General features: G+C 42.4%; 1 protein-coding gene across 26 annotated transcripts in view; it reads right to left on the bottom strand.

The window, feature by feature from the left end:
* The window catches only part of Kug (FAT atypical cadherin kugelei), a 612,064-nt gene that overhangs the window by 48,124 nt on the left and 541,262 nt on the right, over positions 1-22,678 (bottom strand). For all 26 annotated transcript variants that reach the window (XM_076442550.1, XM_076442472.1, XM_076442521.1 and 23 more), the window contains one exon: positions 20,211-20,272. In XM_076442550.1, the coding sequence (XP_076298665.1) occupies positions 20,211-20,272 (62 nt within the window). The remainder of the gene's footprint in view (positions 1-20,210; positions 20,273-22,678) is intronic.

Genomic DNA, 22,678 nt, shown 5'->3' with positions numbered 1-22,678 from the left:
AAAGTCATAACTGGACTGCGGATCTTTATGCATCTATGGCTTATAAAAATGTTCAAAAAATGCTGGAGTACTTTCTTAAAATTTGTCTACAAAAATTAAAAATTGCATACACATCTGCAATTTAGTCATAATTTTTATATTAAGAAATGTTCGAGTAAAGTACCTTAATACTTTATAAAAAAATGTTCTTTTAAAAAGTGGTTCACCATTTTAACGAAAATTGAAAAAGAGATTACTCAACTATAACATTGTTCATCTACATCTTCAAAGGAGGAATTGAAACGTAGGAGTCGTTGAGAGCCTCGGACCAGTTAAAAAGCATCAAAGCTCATCCGACGAACTGTTGAGACAAAGATGATGATCCCGAAGAAGCATGTTCAGAACCTAGAAGAAGATTGCGACCCGAGTATTCGAATGAATCAACTCGTGTCATCCCCGAAAGCGTCGGGTTTGCTAGGTTTAAATAGGATTCCGCTTCGGCAAACAGTCTAGGAAAAGAGCTTGCGATTTAGATCCTGCTGGAGGTTCGAATATTGCGAAGGGGCGAGCAGAGCGGTGCAGTTTCGCCGCGGCACGGAGTAATATTTACGGTGTCCGCGAGTGTTTATTCGCCGGTGATATCGCGGAGGGCAAGACTTGGAATAGGAATCGAATCTCCGATAGCGGTTTATTGCGAGCAAGATATCCTCGACTGTGGAGAATAGCCCGGGGATATAGGAATTCCACGGCGGGCTGGTATAGTCGAGCGTAAAACGCGGCTTCCTTGCAAAACTTCATCAGCATTGTGCCGTTTAAAATCGCGGACGGCTCCTTTCGCGGAAGCAAAACTTCGTGACTTTCGCGAAATCCACCGCGGCCGTCGCCGCCGGTTGGTATTGTTAATTACGCGATCCGGCTGCTCGTTAATTGAAGACAAACTTCCTTTCGCGGGCAAAAACAAGTAGACAATTAAGAGAAATATCCTGAGCGAGCCGAGTCGAGTCGATACGATTTACCCGCGCCCCCCCAACCTGCACCGTTTACTTAACTTGTCTTCGACGTCTATGGAGCCAGCTCTTAATTATTAACGATCGCAATTAACGGGGTGTTTCCTGCGATAATATCGGTCGCCGGTCACCGTCGCATAACTGCATACGGGCCAGAAGCTGCAACGAGAGACAGGTAATGGCAGACAAGATTGCACCGATCCGAGTGCACCAAACTCCGAACGATGCATCCCGTGGAATTTATGTCTGCCGCGGATGCTCGAGTGAATCAGGACTCGAACGGAATCTCTGTTCTTCCTTGGAAATCGTTTCTACGAGCAGCGCAGTTGAACTTTATGAGATTTTCCTGGTCTTTTTCGAAACGTGATAGGTACTAGTCTGTTCGAAAGGTTCGTGGAATCGCATCGACGACATTTGGTGGTTCAATTTTCTTCCAGCTCGACGGTGTCCCTTTCAAAGTAATGGCTTCATACCACTCTTTCCGACATGCTTCTTGCAGCTCCGAGATCGGTGAAATCAAAACTTGAATGCTGTTGATCAAGGGGATCTTAATAGGTGTTTCTCCTTCATGTGTGCTGGGAATAATTCGGTAAAATCGTGATCGCGTGGCTCTGCGATCAAAAATAAACATACAACTGATTAATAAAAGATGTACTAATGCTCTCCACGTTCACTCGCAATAAACTGTTCAATTTGCAAAATAGATACATGAGAATAAATTACTTAATATTGTGATTAAAGATACACACAATTTATACAAATCACTATTAAAAAAGATTGAAGAATTGAAGGAGGAAATTCATTTCTTAGTGCCTCAACAGGTGTCTGAAAAGTTTTACATGTTTGAAAACCAGAAATATTTAAAACTGTTCGAAGACCTTAAAAAGAAAGGCGTTAACAAATTTAACAGTCAATGAATAACCTATTTAATGATGACAATAACAATCAAACAGACGCAAATAACAATGATTGGTTGAAAAATTTAACTAACATTACTGTTCCAAAGAGCGTAGAAAAAGTGTTAAAACTGGGACCCAAACATGCACTTGGTTCCATGAAATTATTAAGAGAGTAATTGTTTCATTCATTTTCAAACGCCGAGAGCATTAGTACATCTTTTATTAACAATTATACGATCGATATAAAAAGAAACATTTACAACTGATTGATTGAGAGCCAGAATTAATTTGTAATCCCGTAAACATTTCTACAAATCCACAATCAGATTTTAGAAAAGATTGTTCAGCAGGATTCGCAACAACCGCGGAAAACAATAGCAGTAAAACGCACCGATTCCACGATTTTCGGAACGGCTTTCAAACTAATTACATTCGCAGCGTTTAGCTCGAGTCGGGCCGCGATTCAGTTTTTATTTAAAATCGCCGTGACCCATATACGAAGCCAGGGCGGCGTTAACCCGTTTTTCCCCGGAGGACGTGCACGGCGTGTACACACGCGAAAAGTAAGCTCAAACAAAGTTAGGTTCGTTTTTCGCCCCGGGGAGGGATGAGAATCCGCGGAAGTTTTTCCGTCGTTAATTTCCTCGGAAGAATCGCGGGGGCGTGTAATTCCGGTAGTGGGTCATCGTATTCATGAAATAGCGGGGTGCACGCGCTCGCATTCGACCGTGCGTCCCGCGCAGAAGCTTCGCTTTATTTTCAGGCGAAAGGCACGCCGCCTGAAAGGATAACGTTTATCTAACCACTTAACCGTCTTGCGGGAAGACCCTAAGCGTTTTCCAATGCATAGCTGCGAGCTAAACGAGATGTATCCTTCCAATCCCTTAACCCTATTCCGAAGGAGAAGCTGCTCGATCATCCGTTTCGCGCGAGTCCATCGATCCCGGCGACCATACGCCGAATTCAATAGAACGGTTTCGATATATGTATGTATACTTTGTAGACAACTTTTACGACCACTTAACCACCGTCTTTTCGCGACCGATCTGCTCAAACCAGCTCCGTGACGAACGAAACATCCAATATGTGTTCGAAATTTACGGTCGAATCGTGCAACACAGTTGTACAGGGTGACAAGAAATAACGGAGTTAAACATTTCTTGTTATAATTCTGTCAAATCGACGAATTTTGAAAAACCAAATGATAACAACCATAACATATAGACCTTTAGTATTCATATATTTAAGAAGTTTCGTGTGGTCGATTTTGGAGGCCAGGGCCTGTGCTCGGCCCCATAAAAATTTGGAGTCATTGAAAAAATCTCTGTACCAGGAATGGGACCGAATGACGCCAGAAGAGCTGCGGCCCATTGCCGAAAATTTCAAGACACGTTTGAGCCTCTGTATCGGCGCAAATGGTGGCCATTTCGAAACTTCTTAAATATGTGAATAGTAAAGGTCCATGTTATGGTTGTTATTATTTGGTTTTTGAAAATTCGTCAATTTGACAGAATTATAATAAGAAATGATTAACTCCGTTATTTCTTGTCACCCTGTATAGTGTTTTCAACGCCGGCTTTTCATATGATCATCCCCTTTGTATACGCTCAGTCTCATAATTGATTGCACACAGTTTAAACCAGAATCAGTTTTTCATAAATGGACCGACTTCGGTCTCTGTGATGAAAATTTTGGAAAAATTTATCGGTCGGAATTTCCACAATTTTTTTTTATCTCTGCATAAAACGAAAATTCACAAAATGTGTTCTATAACTTCACATTATAGTTTTACATATCCATGTATGTCGTTACGTGCTGAAAATTTCATTGTCATTGAATAACTGGTTTACGAGTTGCAAACGATTAAAGATGGTGAAAATTGCAGTTTTTCATGATTCTGACAATTTTCACAACCAATTGACCAATTTCGATGAAATGTTCAGCACGTGTGTTTCATTATTTTGATATTATAATTCCACGTGTCTTTACCTCGGCGAACATATTTCCCAATTATGGATATCGATGAAATTAGCAAAATTTCTTTAATGAAACTGGGTCACCCTTCACTTCCCGCGCGACGCCACTTCGCGATAATATTTTCCCAGCCAAATGAAATGAACGGGGAAACGAAATTTGCTCGCGTGGAAAGGAAAATATGAAGCCTCGTCAAATCGAAACGCGAGACCAGCGGTTTTGTTCCTCGTTTTTATGCAGATCGATGAAAGATCATCGGGCATGTCGTGAAAGTTAATCGCTCGAAATTCTACTTGAATTTATCTTTTCCCGGGCTCGAAATAACGTCGATGGTAATTCACCGAATGAATTGACAATCACCGAACAGAACTGGCGGTTCTGGAATTCCATTCGAGTCGATTCGGAATCACATTCGTCGTCGGATCCTTTCTCCACGGTATTATTTTCGTTTGAGCTGATCCGTCGATCGCCGGAAATGGCTCTGCTGAACGGGAACTAGGACGAATGGATGCCATAGCAGGCATTATACACGCTTTTCTGCTCTCATCTCATCTAATGATCTGTTGGTTTGCGAAAGGGAAAGAGAACAAAGGGGAACTCGCTGGCTAAATGAAACGTAATAACGACAATGCGACTGACTTTTACGGCTCTCGATACTGTCTTCACTTTATCGCCACTGTTAGACACTCGATGTTCGTCAAAGTCCCATAAAAAAATAATGAAAAATAAAGAAGTTTTGTAATTGAGCCCCAATGGAAAGCCTCATCGATATCCGACCTCAGATAATTTTATAAACAAGCAACACTATCCGTAGAGACGAAAGTCACACTATGCGAGGGGAGACTGTAGCTCTCGAAATCTGATAAATATTATAACACTCTGTTCAGTAAATATTGGAAGACTAGGTTTAAATATCAAGTCTCCAGCAAGTCGTTTCTTCGCCCAAGTAAAGATGGATTCGACTTTTTAACATTCAATAATTAAGAACAAAGAAATGCAATGCTCGAGAACGGTCAACACGAAATCGCTTAAATAAAGCAACGTCGCACTATCCAATTATGGAGAAAAGAATGGCGGGCGCCAATTTAAAATGGAAAGACCGCGTGCTTCGGAGACAATGACACGAAATTATTTATGTGCGGGCAGAAAAGCCGAAATTACTTTCCCGTCGGCGCAGTATTTCACCGGCATCGATTGGCCGAAGTTATTCCGCGGGCAGAAATATCGCCGCGGCCGAGGCGCGATGTCGAGGATGCGCGTGCGGAATTTATTCGGAAAGTTTCGCGCGGTGTACGATGAATTTGTTATCATTAAACATCGAGTGGATTCGGTGTATGTACCTAGAAGCCGATTTCCTATTCGCTGGCCCATCTGAATGCGCGCCGTGCGTGCTATTTACCGCGGGATGAGGTGAGGGGTGGGTGGTAGCACGTGTATTGTGCGGAACCGCGAACTCGTTCAGAGGTGAATCGCAGAGCCAGATGCTTCTCCGCGAAAATCGGGCAAGCTACGAAATCGCGGATACATCGCCGCTTTACAATTCGAGACAATAGGGCAACAGTTCGCCGTACGAGTTCACGCACTCTTTCCTTCGTGATCTCCCTCTCTTCCCTCTCTGTGTCAGACATAACCCGCGGCTGTTTCCCATTTTCACCGTTGATCGTTCGACCGTGGCAACCCTCGCGGCTAGAACCTCTCCAAGATTTTTTGAATACTCCTCGTGATTAGTGTACACCCTCCTCCCGCCATTTTCCACTCTCTTTTCCGTCTCATTTACGTCCCGCGGTCCTTTCACTTACAAACCCAGACTTCTTTTATTTCTCCAAACGCACTTCCGGTTTATTTCTGTTGCGGCTGTCGGGACTTTAGACTTTTGCAAGGTAAATTGAGCAAATACTTAATTGTTCGTGTGCAATGATTGCCATTTCCAAAACTGTAGGCTTAAGGAAAACCACTTTGTCATATTTCAGTCATAGAGTCTATGTGCATGCTGTGTGATACTATTCTTTTCTAATTGTAGAAAAGAATTCTTTAAAATTGATTATTCTTTAAATATGTATTCTTTAAAATTTAACCATTGAATTTCATTTTCAAATAAACATGCGGTATGTCGTAGGATTCCACTGTAATAGTAAAATCTAACATTAATAACTAGACTGCAGATCTTTATGCATTTATAATGAAATTGATTGGCTGAAATATAGAACAGTGAAAGATTAGAAAAATGTCAGAATACTGTATATAATGTTGTTTTTAAATTAACGAAGTCATTAAAATTGTGACTCCCACAATGAATGCAGAACATTTTATTTTGCATGAAGATCCGCAGTCTATTAGTAACCTTAACAAGAAAGCACACATTATAAGCCACATGTTAATAAGTTGTTCTTCGCTTATAATTAAAACCGCGTCGTTCGAGGGAGCGCCGTATGTTCAACAGTATCGTGCACGTTTGAGCTTCGTTTGATGTACTTTTGAGTCCCCGGAGCGTCGTGCTGCAATTCTTTGTGCCCCGTTGAGCTCCAGTTCCCTCTGTTTAACCGATTCCTGTGTTCCACAGATCACGTTACAATTCCTTTATTTATTCCCGATTTCCTTTGTCCCGCGAGGACAGGGTAGGGTCGTCGCGAGATTTTCGCCGTCCCTTTTACCGCTTGTGTTGTTTCACCCCCGCTCTTCAACCCTTCTTAGCTCGCTCCTTATGATCCCCGTTCCCCATCAGCTCGTCGAGACCGCGCTTTCGTATTCCATCATGCCCTTTGACTTTCTTCGAGTTCGCGAACGTCATCCACCCTAACACACTTCTATCCGTCTATCATTTCCCTTCGTTTCTCCTTCAGTCGCATTCACGATCCTACTTCTCCTTCTCTCTCTCTCTCTCTCTCTCTGTTCTTCTCTTATCTATCTGTTCAACTATCTTTGTCTCTCTGTCTCGCTCTTTCCGCCTTTGAAGCTGTCTCCGCAAGCGAAAGACAAACACGACGAGGAACACCCAGGATGAAGATCGAACGAAGGTTCTGTGAATTACGTCGCTGCAAACATCCTGTACACAGGAAACGGGGGACACGGCGGGACGCAAACGCGCTTTTCTCCGCTTCCTGGTTCCATTATCAACGCGGAAGGGGGACGGGACGAAAATCGGGGACTGAAGATCGCTGTCCGGGAAGTTCCTGCTCGTCTTTAAGGAAAATTTTCAACGAGTCTCGCTAAATATGTCTCACGGTGTGAGTAGAATTTTGAGAGACCGAATGGAAGAAATTATACAACCCTATCATCTAGCTGTAGGCCAGAGTTGTGTTGAATTACAATTGAAATATAATTACAAAGTACAGTGTAATTATGAATTACATGCAAGAAGAATAAGAAGTGCAAAAAGAAAACGATTAGTATCAGCGATGAATATGGGATTATTCGTAGATTCATATTGTGTGATCAGAAATGAACTTGCTTATTACGTTGGCTTCAGATGAGATATATAAATTGTAGAAAAACATAGGACAAAATTACTACAGACAAAGAAAGTAACACTATTTAATAGGAAAGACCTAAAAGAAGAACATTCTTCATGTAGCACTAATCCTAATATTCACTGATGGCAATTGTCAGCAAGTTTTAAATTAATTTTAATCAACACTCTTTGCTCAAACATCTTGTCGCTAATTGTAAGATTGCTGCAAGGTTTGTCATCGTCGCATAAGAAACATCCACACGAACGTAAAATTGAGTTGCTATGAATGCGAAACTGAAGAAATACTGCGTGTGTATACTATAAAATACAATGTATTTAAATTGGCACAACTCTGGACCTAACTAAGGATGGTTTAGGTTCAAGATTTTTGACTAGCGTCCTGCACTGGAAGATACAAGATACAAGGATGCAAAATATGTAACAAAATTCTCTGTTGAAGAGGTCACTAAGAAAGATCTAAAGAAAAGTTCGGCAACGACGCTGAAGGCTAACTTTAAACAAAATGTTTCAATGTTAACAGACAAATGTTACAGACAAAAAGGAACACGAACTACATAACAGCACAGAGCAAGATAATAAAATCGTGTCCACAAGTTGGAGCAGATTCGCCGGCGGATAAATGGTGTGTCCGAAGATGTTTATGCAGCACCGTCATCGAGCTCCGTGGACAAGCCGCACGGATCGCCATCGCAGCGCATAAACGGACTCGCGCGAAAGCTATCCGCTTAGTCTGAACACTCGGGCCGGCCAAACACGCCGAGAGAGCTTTTTGCCGTGGGCTTATTAATAGCCGCGATTTTTCACGCTTTTTCCCTGTCTCGTTTCTTCCCGACCGGCCACTTTGCCACTTTCTCGGCGCGAGTGCCGCGACACGCGCTAAAATATGTCAGTACCCGGTGCAGCTGAACCCCCGCGCACACTCGTAGTGCATTAATAGAGGATGCCGGGAGGGCCAAGTGCATTAAATGGGTCAGCGTTATTCCTTTCCACAACTTTTTCCGCAGGAACGATTTCGCCCCGTGGAGAATTAATTAAACGAGAAGCACTTGGCCGGATACGGTTCTACCCGAAGTCGCAGCTTCCTTCGGGTTCTCCGGGTGGTGAACATTTTCTTCTAGATCAGGGCAACTTCTTCGCACTATGCTATACACCTGCTGGCACGTTTGAAACTATCATTTAAACTTGTATTTTGATAGTTTATAATGACTATTTTAAACATTTCATTTTTTGTGAATTTTACGATTTTGTCTTCCGAGCACAGATAATTCTTGTTGCAAGAAAATTTGATCGATGTTTTAACCCTCTGCACTCCGAATTATTTTTCAACTTCGTTTTATTTGAAATTTACTTCAAAAGACAGTTTCTCGAGTCCTACTTATTTTAAACAACTTCGTTTACTAATTACATTAAGTATCGCTCTCAAACTTTATTGCCATTTATCCAGGGTGTCCCAAAATTCCTTCAACAGCCGGAAATGGGACGTTCCTGACGTCATTTGGAGCGACATTTTCCTTAGAAAAAATAGCCGCCGCGGCTTTGTTTAGGAGTTATTAACGAAAAACACGAACCAATCAGAGCGCGACCTAGACGCGAGTGGGCGCTCTGGTTGGTCCGTGTTTTTCGTTAATAACTCCTAAACAAAGCTGCGGATAACATTTTTGCAAAGGAGAATGTTGCTTCGAATGATCTCAGGAACCTCCCATTTCCGGCTTTAAAGGAATTTTGGGACACCCTGTATTTGTCAAGCTTGTATTTCTTTTGAACTAAGAAATAAGAAATTAAATAAATAAAGGGAGAACCAAATACATATGAAGAACCCGTCTTATTTACATTTTTCTTTCTCTGACGTCGAGTCAGGGTTCATTAAAAGGGTTAATCTTGAAAAGTTTACTTTTCGCCACAAAAAGCGGTTATCCAGACTTCTCCCACTGGCCACTTCTAACTTCCGAATGGTGGGAGACGCTGCTAGGCACTGAAAAGAGTGGAAAGAAGCGGTGTAGGGCCCGCGGGCCGCCAGTTTCCCGCGCCTTCTCTTTTAAATAGATTCTACAGACCTGTGTAACACCCCTGAAGGTCGGCGGGGTCGCATGTGTTCCACCGGTTACCACAACTTTACATGCCCGTATACACCGATACGTATGATCGTTCGGCGTTCGTAAAACCTGCCAATTTCCGGTCAGACGGACCCGCCTGCCTCGCTCGCAGAAAAATATCGCGCGTATTCAGCATCTTTCTAGGGTGGTTAACCACCTCCTCTCGCCACGTATTACGAGCGCAAGGAGCCCAGCCGACGGAACGTGAAAAGCCACGAAAAAAAAGAGAGAGAGGAACGGGAGACCAGCGACGAAAAGGGCTCGTTCAGCAAGGGTGAACACTCTTTTCGATCCCCATTATTCATTGACCTCTCGCTTTCGTGGCTCTCGCACGCCGAAGAGCACCCTCGCGCCTCCTATGGACACTCGAACTCCGCCGCTGCCTGAACTCGCTTAATTGACATTCTTCGTGTCACCCTCCGCCGACGACACTCGCCATTATTTCTGATATCTTCCTCTCTCTTTTTCTTTTTCTCTCGTCTCTCTCTCTCTCTCTCTCTCTCTCTCTCTATACACCTTTCGCCCTCTTTCTCTTTGTCTGTCTGTTGTTCCGCCGTCGCGCGATGAACATTTCCACTCTCGAGAGCAGGACAGAAAGTAACGAAAGCACGAGACCGGAACACTCAGACGATTTTCGAGGGAGAGCATAATAGCCGCGGATTTCGAAACAGCCTGTTTTTATTCCCCGACTCGAGCCGGATCCTTTCCGAGCCCGTGGGTGACGCGGGGACGTGTGAAGCGCGGTTTTCTTTATTGAAGAGGTCGCGAGATTTTCGGGACAAAGGGGTGGACCGAAGGGGGTGTCGCAACCTCCGTGAGGCTTGTACTGTAATTCGCAGACGAAGTTTCTGAAGAGTTTGATGCTTTCAACGTTTATCCGGCAATTAATGGAGACAATTTTTATTTTGCATACACGGGGTGGCAAACCTGAATGTAGCCACCTAATTGTCTCCTTTGTTCTTGATGACAGTTTGTTTTTAAAAATGTTTTGAATGCAATGTAAATTCATCGATATTGTTTTTTCAGTGTTCAAGATAATGTCTTTCCGCATGTATGCATTGTCTAAAACGATCGATGACAGATTGTAATGATTTTCGTTCGTCAACGTGACATTTCGTTTCAATCGATGTTTGTGTTTCGATGTCAACTAGAATATGCAAGGAATACAAATATACACTTACGAGAAAATAAATATCGATAACCTTGAAAACTCCGGAGCAAATGACCTTTAGAAAAAAATAACATTTGCGAAGCATTTATCTTGTGATACAATTTACATTGTATTCAAGAGAGAGTGCGGATTTTATGCATTTGTAACAAAAATTGGTACGTACAAATTAAAGCAGTGGACATATTAAAAAAATTTAGAACATCATCCTATTAGTTTCAGTTTAATAAAATAATTAAAAGAAGGAAGAATTTTTTAGAAGACAGACATTTTTTATTTTGCATAAAGTTCCGCGCAGTCTCTTCATCACAAATAAGGAACATATTTAGGAGGACCTTTAATTAATAAATTGGAATTTCGAAGTCGATTGACGAGTTGGATCAATTCCTAGAGAAAAATGGCTCGTTCAGTCATGAACATCAATGGAAGCAGTCCGGGGTTGTCCAGTGGGGTTTACAAGGAGAATAGGGCTGCCAGCAGTCACTTGACATCGTGTAGGTTGGGTAAGCTCTTGGAAATGTTGGGACAAGGATACGACTATCAAGGGTTGATAGAACACGCTTGCAGGGAGGAAATATTGCGTCAGTAACATGGCTGCTTTATCCATTAGGTACTTGAGCACTGTCGGCTTAGTGCCTAGGGCATATCAAAATTTTGGGGACTACGACAACAGATCGATGAGTGATTCTTGGAATTATGCGTGCTCGGAATAATAAAATGCCTGAAACCCATGAAAATCTTAAAGCATATTCTTTGGTAATTTCAAATGTTAGGTTGGCAAGAAAGTAACTTCGGTATTTTAAGGTGAAATAAAACCCAATTTTGGGTGAACTTTTTGAAGTTTTATTAGCGCGGAATAATGAAGCGAAACATCATTGAATAAGATGGAGAATATTGTACTGATTAAAGTTGATTGCTTGAATAGAAAAATTGGATTTTAATAGATGCAAAGATATTGAGAATTAAATATTTAGCGTAATACAAGAGGCTTGTAATTCGTAGAAAGAATTTGTTGACTGTCGGACATTTCACGTGCAAGAGCTAATGCGAGAAGGAATTCTAAGGAAACCATTAATGGCGAGAGGTTCGAGATATCTCGGACAGGCGTCATTGAAGTTGCGAGGAGCGCCGACGCGATATCCGACACACGTTCAATTAACGAAGATTCAGGGAAGTTCGACTACAGGAAGCCGTCCGATCATAAATTTCAGCCGACTGGCCCGAAGTGGGTGCTCGAAACTGTATCTGCCAGGCACTCGGGCGTCCTATGCACGCCGGTAAGCAACTTTCAAGCCTACTTCGGCTGTCGCATCGAGTGTCTGGAGCGCGCCATCGGAATAAGGGCACTGAAACACCCTGCGAAAAAGCGGCGGCCATTGAAACTTCAGGTTCTTCGCGAGTCTTCCCGGTCTTCTTCGCGAGAAATTTAAATGAATCGCGCGCGGCGGGTCCTTCTTTATTCCCTTTTCCGCCTCGCGCCGTTCAATATCTCGCCCCGGAGTCATCTTTGGAGCCGGTAACGAGAGAACTTCAGGGTCATTGTTAAATATGTGCCTGGACCACAATATCGTCTACATCCAATCATGTTGGCTACCGGATCGCAGAATTCCACTGTCAGCTGCGTATAACGTGACTTCAGTGAATTATACTACAAACTGGAATTTAATAGTGTTATAAATAGACAGCGGATTTTATGCATTTATGACAAAAGTTAAAAGGTGCCATTTGCAACAATAAAAACATTAGAAGAATTTTAAAAAACTGTTATATGATTATTAAGAAAGAGAATACATTTCCGTCTCACTCCAGTTCGTTGCAATTCAGGTAGAAAATTTTTATTTTGCATAAAGATCCGCTGCCTAGTTACATATATTTATTGCAATCGAACTGTGGTAGAACAGTAATTCGTAAAAACGAATTGTCCACCAGAAAACTACAAGTTTCGAAGACAGTTCAATAAAAAAACAGATATGTCAAACTGTTTTGACAGTCCGATTATAATACTATTGGTCCAGGATCTTTCCCGTCGAACATAGATAAAAAAATCCGCGAGAAATGCTTTGCCAAGAAGAATGGTTTCTACAAATCTGAGATTACAAACACGTTCACGCGCACCGGCTAGAAAAAGGTTGCCATTAAATCCCGTGTAAAACTGCTGGATTTACAGTGAATAAACAGTTCTTTCACCTGGGAACATATTTTAAGCAGATTCGTCTCCCGGCACAGTCTTCCGGCCATTTTTTGCTTTTAACGAGCGCGAATGAAATGTCTCGCGAAAAATCCTGCCGTCACGTTTCCATGAAACATTGCACCCTCGCTGCGTTCTTTATTAAGAAAATATTTAGATGAACAATGTTTGGATTGTATGAATAATTTACAAGACGCGCCTAAACCGTATATTTTTGCCGAAATCGTGAAGACATTCCTTAAACCTAGATCGATTTTATTTTACGTAATCATTTTTACATTGTGCACATAAAATTGAATCTGTGTTCTCATAAGACAGTGGAGCTTTCTGCAATTCGTAGAATACAGACGAATTTAATAACATCCAAACTGTTTTGAATAATGCAATGGTGCAAAGCGTTGAAACTAGAGTAAAATAGAGATCTGTTTTCTGCCTGTTTCTCAAATTTGTAAAGACGATTTGGCAAAATCAACAGCATCGCTGATATCGCCGAACGTTCCGGGATTTATCGCGACAAAATGGTGTCGCCGACAGAGGAGAACATGCTTGCTGGTGGCGAGAATGCGCGTCGGTCGTAAATTATGAGCGGAATTATGAAAAAAGGGACGCGGCGGACCGTCGGAACCAGTTAGGTCGACGTTCTCGTTGCAGCGGAAGCGCAAGGGCCACGTATGGTTGTGTGTGTGCACACAGTCTCCGACGCTTCCGATTGATAAACTCCAGTTCCGCAGCGTTTTGACCAAAGTCGCCGAGTTGCGGGAGTTCGGCGGCCGATTTTGACACAGCCTCGTTAGTGCAATTAAGGGAAACCGTGTTTTTCTTGGCAACGCGCTCGGTTAATTACCGTCGGACGTTTATGGAAGACCGCTTCGCTCAAGTTTGCAACAATAATTGGGTTAACTCGCACGAAGAGCCGCGACTAACCCGCACGATAATTAATTATCGGTTCAACGAGTCCGGCCACGTTCTCTGTCTATTTCCTTCAGGATTTTTATTTTTATCGGTTTTCGTCACGGCCGGTTCGTTAAAAGTCGAGTGCTGTCCGTCGTCCCCGTCAACCGGCCGACCCCACGTTTCCGATATCAAATATCGTTCTAGATCATTATTTCGCCGGGCCGAGATTAATTCCGGACCACTGGAAGAAGCCGTATATATTTGCATTGCAAAGTTAGCGCCGCCGTGCCATCCGAAATGTAATTTAAACGGAATCTCGTAACGTCCCGCTCTCCCCGCCCCCGTCGTAGAAATTCTATTAGTACTAAATTAATGTAATTTCGACTCCGTCGGCACCGGCCGTCTCTTAAACCGCGATTACATTTTTCTTCGTTCCTTTTTATTAAAGTCGTTTTTAATGCGGTCGCTTTTCCGAATCGGGCAACCGGTTTTCCACCGCGAACTCACCCGGTTGTACACTTTTATCGACTCCTGTTCTTGGGAACGTGTTTCCGCGCCGTTAATTGATTCTCGCTCGAAAATAACGAAATCGGCGCTGCTGAAATCGTTTAATTGAATTCTAAATTTAGAAACGCCGGCGAGGCTGTCATTAATCGCCCGGAACTTCGAATTGCTTTTCCTCTGTTAATATTCGAGCACGGATTCGATTGATTCATTCTCGATTTTCTCCTTCATGATTATTGGCGGAGTTACTGGGTCGTTCGGATAGCCATTCCGTTTTTATCATTTCGAATAAGTTTTATGACATTTTGTTCGATGATCTGTTGCGATTTTTCATGTAATTTCTGTTTTTTATTAGCAAGCAATTGAGTTATCTGGATTCTTTCTTCTTTCAATTATTTGATTAAGTTGAAACCCGTGCGCTGATGTCTTCAAATCTTTTTAATATGTCCACTGCTTTAAATTGTGCTTCCCCATTTTTGTCCTAAATCCGTAAAATTCGCAATCCAGAAAAACGAAATTACTTTCCGAACGACTTAATAAATTATGGAATTAATTTAGCCTTCGAGATATTATTATTTCTGTGCACTCGCTGTTGTTACAAGAACTGAGGAATAATATCGGTTCACTGAACAACGTTTCGCGAATTCAATTTCGCGAGATTGTTGATCTGCCGGGATTCGGATATCGATTCCTGTTTCAGCGTCGGTTTCGTCAGAAGGGATCGAAGTCGCAAACGTGGAGCGTCTCGAGAGTAACTCAGCAGGCAGGGAGTCTTTTTTTCTGATTAAAGTAGATACGCGCGATAACGCCGTCTCGGATTTATCTTCTTACCTCGGCGAACCGTTCGATCGCATTCTGTTACACGATCGCGCGCACGTACATAAATACACACGCGTCGCGGACGCGTATGCAAGGGGGACGCTCGTCGCGGATGCGCGCGCGTCGCGAGATTCTGACAGGAGATACCGGCTTCGATTCGCGAAACTTTATCCGAGGACGTAGATGCGCGGCTAAACAAACGCTGAATAAGTTTACCGTGGAAGTCTAGCGGTACCAACAGCGGATAACCGCGCGTCGTAACTTTTACGATCGGGACGAGACCGCGAGAAATTCGCTGGCAGGTTTATGCGGGACGCCCGCTTGCGTAACGCGACGCGCCTCCGTCGACAAACCAAGTTTTAATGGCGAAGAGGCAAACTGTTTGAAGAACGACGCCGCAACTACCTACCCGCCAGATATCCTCCAGAATCTTCCGGAGATTGATGCGCGATCAACTAAACAATATCAATTGAATTAACGAGCCATTCTGCTTTTCATTGCCGGAAAATCGATTTTTCTTTTCCTGCAGTTTCTTCGAGTGCTGTAGAATGTGCATGGAGAATGATTTCTTCGAATTAACGCTGTTACTGGTGTGTGAAGAATGAAACTAATTAAGAATCATTAAATGCGATCTTTAAACAAATTTTCTTTACGAAATAACAAGTATTCAGCGTAACGAGATCTCTAGAATCGTCGAAAAATGATAATTGATCGTGAAAGTAACTTCCTTTTGATAGTCGGATAAAGTAGAAACGCGGCAGCACGATGAATTATGTTAATTGGATTTTTATAGATTCGCATAATCCGACGCGTCTGTATATTGTCATGATATTGACGGTTAGTGCGCTTGTATGCCATAAAAGCTTTAGCTTCGTATACGAAGATACACGTTCATAGCTCCCCTATAAATTTGTAGAATTAAATTTATAAGCAGCGTCGTTAAAATGTACTGAATCCCGTCCATTCTCGTTACTAGATAGCGACGAAGATAGGGGTTCACGCGTTTAATAATGGTTAAACGAATCAGCCTTTTCAATATTACGACTCGCATCAAAATTTACATTAAATTTCCAATTTGCGTATTATATAAAAACTTTGCGGGAAAGTATAATTCCATTGATCACGATAAAATCATTAAGACAAGTGATGCGTATCAAGGAGTGCAATTCCAGTGATTGTACAAACTTGAAACAAGTGGCACAGACAAGTGACCAATTTCAAAATAATTGAGACAAATCAAGCAATTCCAGCGATCATGTAAAACATGTATGCGATCATGTACAATTCCATTGATCACAATCGTTGAGACAAGTGATGCGTATCAAGGAGTGCAATTCCATAAAAATAACTTGAAACAAGTGGCACAAACACGGGCGCGCCATTCGAATGTCCATAATAAAATAATACTGACAGATGGTGTACATGTACATTCGAAGAGGGCAGCAATTCAGGTGACCATAGAAAATAATTGAGACAGATCGTGCGATTCCAGCGATCATGTAAAAATAATTGATACACGTGGTACGCACCACGTACATCCGCAATAAAATAATTCAACCACTGATAGAGCTTCGTGATTCGAAACATTCCCAAGTAACTGCTGCTTTCCGCAGACAATTTTTACATTGCACAAAGATCTACTAATTAACATCGTAGTCGATTATCCAAGCAAAGAAACAAAACTGTATCGGTATCGCAGGTGAAACCCATTCCGGCAAAAATCCCGGCACACTCGATAGAGGAAACTGGGGCTGGGGATCGTTAAGGTAAATCGAATTCCCTAACGGTGTGCTAACGCTAACAGGTGATGGGTCGATTACCAATGCACCCTTTTCTATCTCCGGATGGTGTCGTGTCTTGTTGCTGCTGTCTGGCAAATCTCTGGAATCGCCGGGCCTTCTTACCCTCTAATATTGTCAGACTGGAAATGAGGAAGAAAATCGCATCCTCCCGAAGATTGAAAAGTAAAATGAGGAGAGATAGTTTGCCGTGTCTCGGGCGGTGAAAGCGAGAGGCGGATATACACAGAGAGCCGGGGGTGTAGGTTTAAGGGTGTCGACAGGGCCGTGCGATAGATTTTCTCAGTATGATGCAAGCCTTCGAAATGCGTAAAAGAAATTTCTAATTGTAGAATAGAATTGTGACTATATGTATACTTGATTAATGAAGCTGTATTCTCTAAAATATAACTATTGACTTTTATTTTCATAAATTCAGTAGAAATGACAGATTCCTAAGGTTTGTATGGCTTATTGAATTTCTAAAGTAGTGTTTTATTAATTTTAATTTTTGGAAATACTTCTTTCCCCGCTACCTACAGAGACAGGGAGTGTTATTAATACAATTCTCAGACCTACAACTGTATTCGGATACGAAGTAATTGAGCTATTTTCTTCGGAATGTCGACCTTGACAACATATGCGAAGATGAAGGTCACCGGAGCTGGCTTCCCTTTTGTCAATATTTACCAGACTTTTAATTATTCAATGGTTCAAATTGTATTTCGATTTCGCTGCTTATGCCGCTCCTTTACGACGCCGCCTCTCAGTATCACAGCACGGCACGGCCCTGGGTGTCGACCCTCCGCGAACGAGAAAGAAATGGTCGACAGCGAATAATAAGGGTGTGTGTACGTGTGAACGGATGGTAGGAGGGAAACAGTGTGAGAACGGGGCGAGAGAAGGTAGTTGGCGAGCGGAGAGTAGATGGAGAATCAAGGACAGGACAAGGTGAGGCATTTCTCGGCGGGGAACGTCATTGGGGGCTCTTGGGGGATTTCTTTTCTCTCCGCGTCTGGATTAAAGGAAGAGCCGCCGCGCCGCCCTTTCTCGATTGTATATGTGTCGCGGAACGCTGGAATTTCGTTAGAATGGAAAGAGCAAAGGAGTATACCAATCTCGGGAAGAGGTTCGCCGGGGGTTGGGAATAAATAGAGCCCGCCCCGGAATGGAGTCGGCGGACCCGCCACTTCGGCGGGGGCCTCGTAACGAGTTTTTACGTGCCGGCAAATCAGGGGGTCCGATCCGGCTGGTTCCCGATACAGCGCATTTCAACTTCGAACGGAATTTATTAAGCCGAGACCCGACCGTCTATCCAGCTCCGCACGGCTAAGTCCGACTTAGCGAACGGAAACGCCGCGAGAACTTGCCGTATCGATTTATGCGGGTTCTGGATCCGATGCTATCCTGCTGTCCGGAAGACCGCGGTCTATCAACCCCGGGCTCCATTAACATTTAGCGGACGGAAGATTATAGTTCGCCAAGACTGCTGGACCGAGACGTGCTATTCTACGACACGGTGATCTAGAAGAGCGCGAAGTAAACTGCTACCGGAAGTTCTACTGTCCCCTGGCCGCCATGTTGGCTTTACAGGCATTTGCTGCAGGGCCACCTGACTGGCGAATGAACCGATTAATTAAGCGAACCTACTTAGGTGAAGTTCTATCGTAATTGTATGAAGCGCCTCCTCCTGAAGATCACTTCGTGGCACCCCTACTTTGTCCCAATGTCGCCACACTGTTTACAGATGCAAAAAAAAAAGTATACTCGCTCCTCACTCTTTTTTTTCGCGTAATAATGGGAAAGAATGATGTCGAGGACTCGGAGAGTAAAATATCCAGAGAGCTTCAGCGAATGAAGAAAGAAACAAGAGAAGGAAAATTAAACGTTTTTAAAAAGACGCCTTTTTCTTTTCGTTTTCGGATCTATGATCGACAAGATCCCCAATTGATATCGGTACTATCTATTGTATGTATAATATGGATATCTATGAATACATAGAATACAAGCTTTTCTCGCCCAACACTCGTTTTGAATACTGGAAAACTTATCCAATTACCAGTTAATGAGTAAAAAATTCAAGCACAAGTTCCAACAACAGAAAATAACAGTTTTTCTTCAGAAATAGAAGATTGGTTGTACAGACACGATTGAATCTTCACTTTAAAAATGGTTAGACGTGATGCTCCAGTTGGAAATGTTCTATTTCACACAAAAATCCAATCATAACAATTTTCTAACAACATTTAAGCTGTCGACCGAACGAAAGCGCCTGTGTACCGCAGCAGCAATTAGCAAATCGTTCCTAAGCCTCTCGCAGACTCGCAGTCTTTCGGAGAGAAGATTCGGTGGCTGTTTCTCCATCGCGTTGCAATCTGGAAAATTCGTTGCGAGTTTTATTCAGGAGACCGACTTATCGCGAGGCTGCGCACCAGGTCTCGTGCATCGTCGCTGAGAGGAGTGCGAACTACATACAAGCATCGACGCACGATTGTATAGTACTTAACGTAAGGTGATTATATCCTGCGAAGCTAAGCCGGCTATTTAGTCGCTCCGGGATCCTCTTGGGATTCGACTCAGATCGCGTTAAATGTTCCAACACTTTTAGCGAAATAAGTTCCTGCAAAGATTGTGCGAGTCTTCCTCCTTTAACTAGTAAGCGATTATGATCCTCTTATCTACACTATCCCGACTGTCATGAATGGTTCACGCGATTCTTTTAGATCTTGCATACCTTTTAGCAACATGGTATATTCAGATAGACAAACGAGTTAACGAGTCAGACTCATGATGAAGATTTGAACAAAGTCTAACAAATATCAAATTTGATTCGTTCGTAATCAATAGGCGGATCTTTATGCAAAATAACAATATCCTGCATTGATTGTGGGAAGCAGGAATAAAATGAAAATTGATTTCGTCCCTTAATGTGACTTTTTTACGTTAAAAAAAACGTCACAATATTCTTGAATTTTTTTGATCTATGCTGTTTTATATTTCACCCAACTAATTTCTTCACGAGTGCATCAAGATCCGCGGTTTATAAATTTTCTTTTCTCTTCTACATTTTTGGGGATGATAATAAAAATTGTACTCGGATAAACTAGGTTCCACTGTGTCTATAAAATGGCCGAGAATGTGTCCCAAGCAAATTGTATTACTCCGTTTAACATATGAATATTCCACAGCGAGATATGAATATTCCAAAGGAGAAATTCTTCCGCATTAAATCCTGATAACAAATTTCCCCGTTCGGTATATAAAATACGAAAAGATTGATACCGCGGGAGGAGTGCTTGATCACCCAATGCGTCCAATCAATCGCAAGACAATGCCGCTCAAAATGTCCACGAGCCGAATAAATAACTCGGCCGGACAGTTTCGGATCGAGCTGCCATAATACACGTCCGTGGGTATATAATTTATATCCAAACTCACCTCGAGAACGTGCTCGGCCTGATTCTCTCTGTCGAGCTTCCTGCCGCTGGTTGTGATCAGACCTGGAACAGAATCGCGTCGGAAAAAAATTAGTCGGGACTTCATAAATCCTGATTGAACGATGTTTCAATCAAGCGTTTCCCGGGCTGAGGTTCGATCGGATCTGGTTCGCTTCAGAGAGACAGAGAGAGAGAGAGAGAGAGGGGGACTCTCTCCACGGCAATTCGTGAAACGACGGAAGGAAAAAAGGCTCAATTAGCGGGACAAAGATTAGCCGGATGGAACGAGCGCGGACGAGATGATAGCGTTCAGAATTCGCAGGGACGCCGATCGAATACTCGAACTTTCCTCTCCCGGTTCCCGGTTCCAGGTTCCCGACTCGCTCGTGCTGCCCGTCTCCCTTCTATTCTCCGCGGAGTCTACACGCTGCGTTTAAAAATTTCCTACATTTTTTCACAGACGTACTAGTAGCCCTATCGATGAAATTACGGTGGCACTATGTAATGTTTACCTCACTTAGCGTTCTACAATTTTCTTTTTCCACGATATTCATTTGTTCTTCAGCGTTGCATCGCAAGAAATTGCCTGATCTTATACCTTGTCGGGATTACAACAACCCTTTGCACTCGGAGCTATTCTAAATCGAAAATTGAACATTTCTTCCTAGCTAGAATATTTCCATTTCTTATGATTTTTTAAATTTGATGAATATTTTATGGAAATCAATTTCGTAAGAAATTGCATGATTTTATACCTTGTCGAGATTACAACAATCCTTTGCACTCGGAGCTATTGTAAATCGAAAATTGAACATTTCTTTCTAGCTAGAATATTTCCGTTCCCCGATTTTTTCAATTTGATGAATATTCTATGGAAATCGGTATAATACCTCATACAATACCTAAATGTTTAGTAAGTGATTAGTAGACTGCGGATCTTTCTGCAAAATAAAAATTGCTTGCACCAATTGCAAGTGACTGGAGCCATAGAAATAAATTTATTCTTACTTTAATCATTTTAACAAGCTGAGAAAAATAGATTTGCACTCTTAAATCATTGTAACCTTTCCACTGTTTTAAATTGTACCCACTCATTTTTGTCATAAATGCATAAAATTCGCTGTCTAGCAATCTAGCAATTTCACTGAATTTTCATTGAAAAAATTGCCAGAACACACGAAGAAAAAACACCTATTCAGATCCTTTGATCAACAGGATTCAAGACTTTATTTCATCGATCTCGGAGCTTTCCGACAGTGTGTTACACTCGTTCGGGAAATTCGTCCGGAAAATCCCGGTGACCGGCCGCGTTTTCCGCGAGGATCCTTCGGAGAGCGGGCCCGGGAACAATCCGCGCGCGTTTCAACGCATCTGTGACCGGGGAACAAGAGCGAGTGTCGTCGAAAAATAATCGGAGAGCGGAGAATTTCGGCCGCCATTGTCCGCCGGGCTCGTTCCTCGATTGCTGCGCTGACGTTTCTCGAACGGCCGAAATAGTAATTGGGTTTCGCCGCTCGACTCGTACCCGGGAACGTAACAATTTCGTGGCAAATTGCTTTCTACCCTCCACCCCCGGAGGAGGGAGGTTTGCACGTTTTTCAACGTTTTTTCTGACGCTTCTACGGGGGTGGCCGGACAAGAAATTTCAATGTAAGAGCCTTGGAGAACCATCGTAGACGAGCTTTCCGCACCGAGCCGGATGCCCACGGTTTCCGGGAGTTTCCGAACGGGAAACGGCCGTCTGAAAGCGCCAACTACCGCGAGAAGACCCTGAAGTGGTGGCGACATTTTTTCGACGGTGTTTCTACGGCTTCCGGTGACAACGACAAACCACGCGGATTTTATATCCTACGACCGGAAGCGCCAATCACGCCGCAGGCGAAGCCGTTTCGATTTCACTTGGGAAATGCGGATACAGTACGGTATGTGTATGTAGAACATGATTAATTAATAGTGCACAATCAACTTGCATACTTATAAGTAGACTGCGATGAAGTTCAAAATTGTTGGAAAATTTTAAACATTGAAGATGTCAATATATGATCTCTCCTGTGTTATAATAATTAAGGGAAGAAATAACATTCTTTAGGTTGTAAAGAAAGAAATGCAGGATTTAAACCTATTTTATTAAAATTGTTTTCATAAAAACAATAATACGAAAATTAATTTTATAGAAAATTTAATATTGTTCAATAGTAACATTAAATTATCATGAGAATTGATTTTAATATTATTGAGGGGAATAGTATTAAAATTAATATTTTAAAGAGAATTTAATATTATTTAAAAATATAAAGCTGTGCATTTGACACTTCCTTCGCCCCATACTTTCTTGATATTTCGAGCCGCTTGAGCGGCGCGGCACTTCGGCCTAGTTTGAACTCATAGACAAAATAATGCGAAAATCGCGTTTTGACATCCCGAAATAAAAGCCAGACAATTTAATAAAAATTCGAATAAAATTAAATA

Source organism: Lasioglossum baleicum, chromosome 2, assembly GCF_051020765.1.
Source record: "Lasioglossum baleicum chromosome 2, iyLasBale1, whole genome shotgun sequence".
Lineage (NCBI taxonomy): Eukaryota > Metazoa > Arthropoda > Insecta > Hymenoptera > Halictidae > Lasioglossum > Lasioglossum baleicum.
This window is presented reverse-complemented; position numbering and strand designations above follow the sequence as displayed.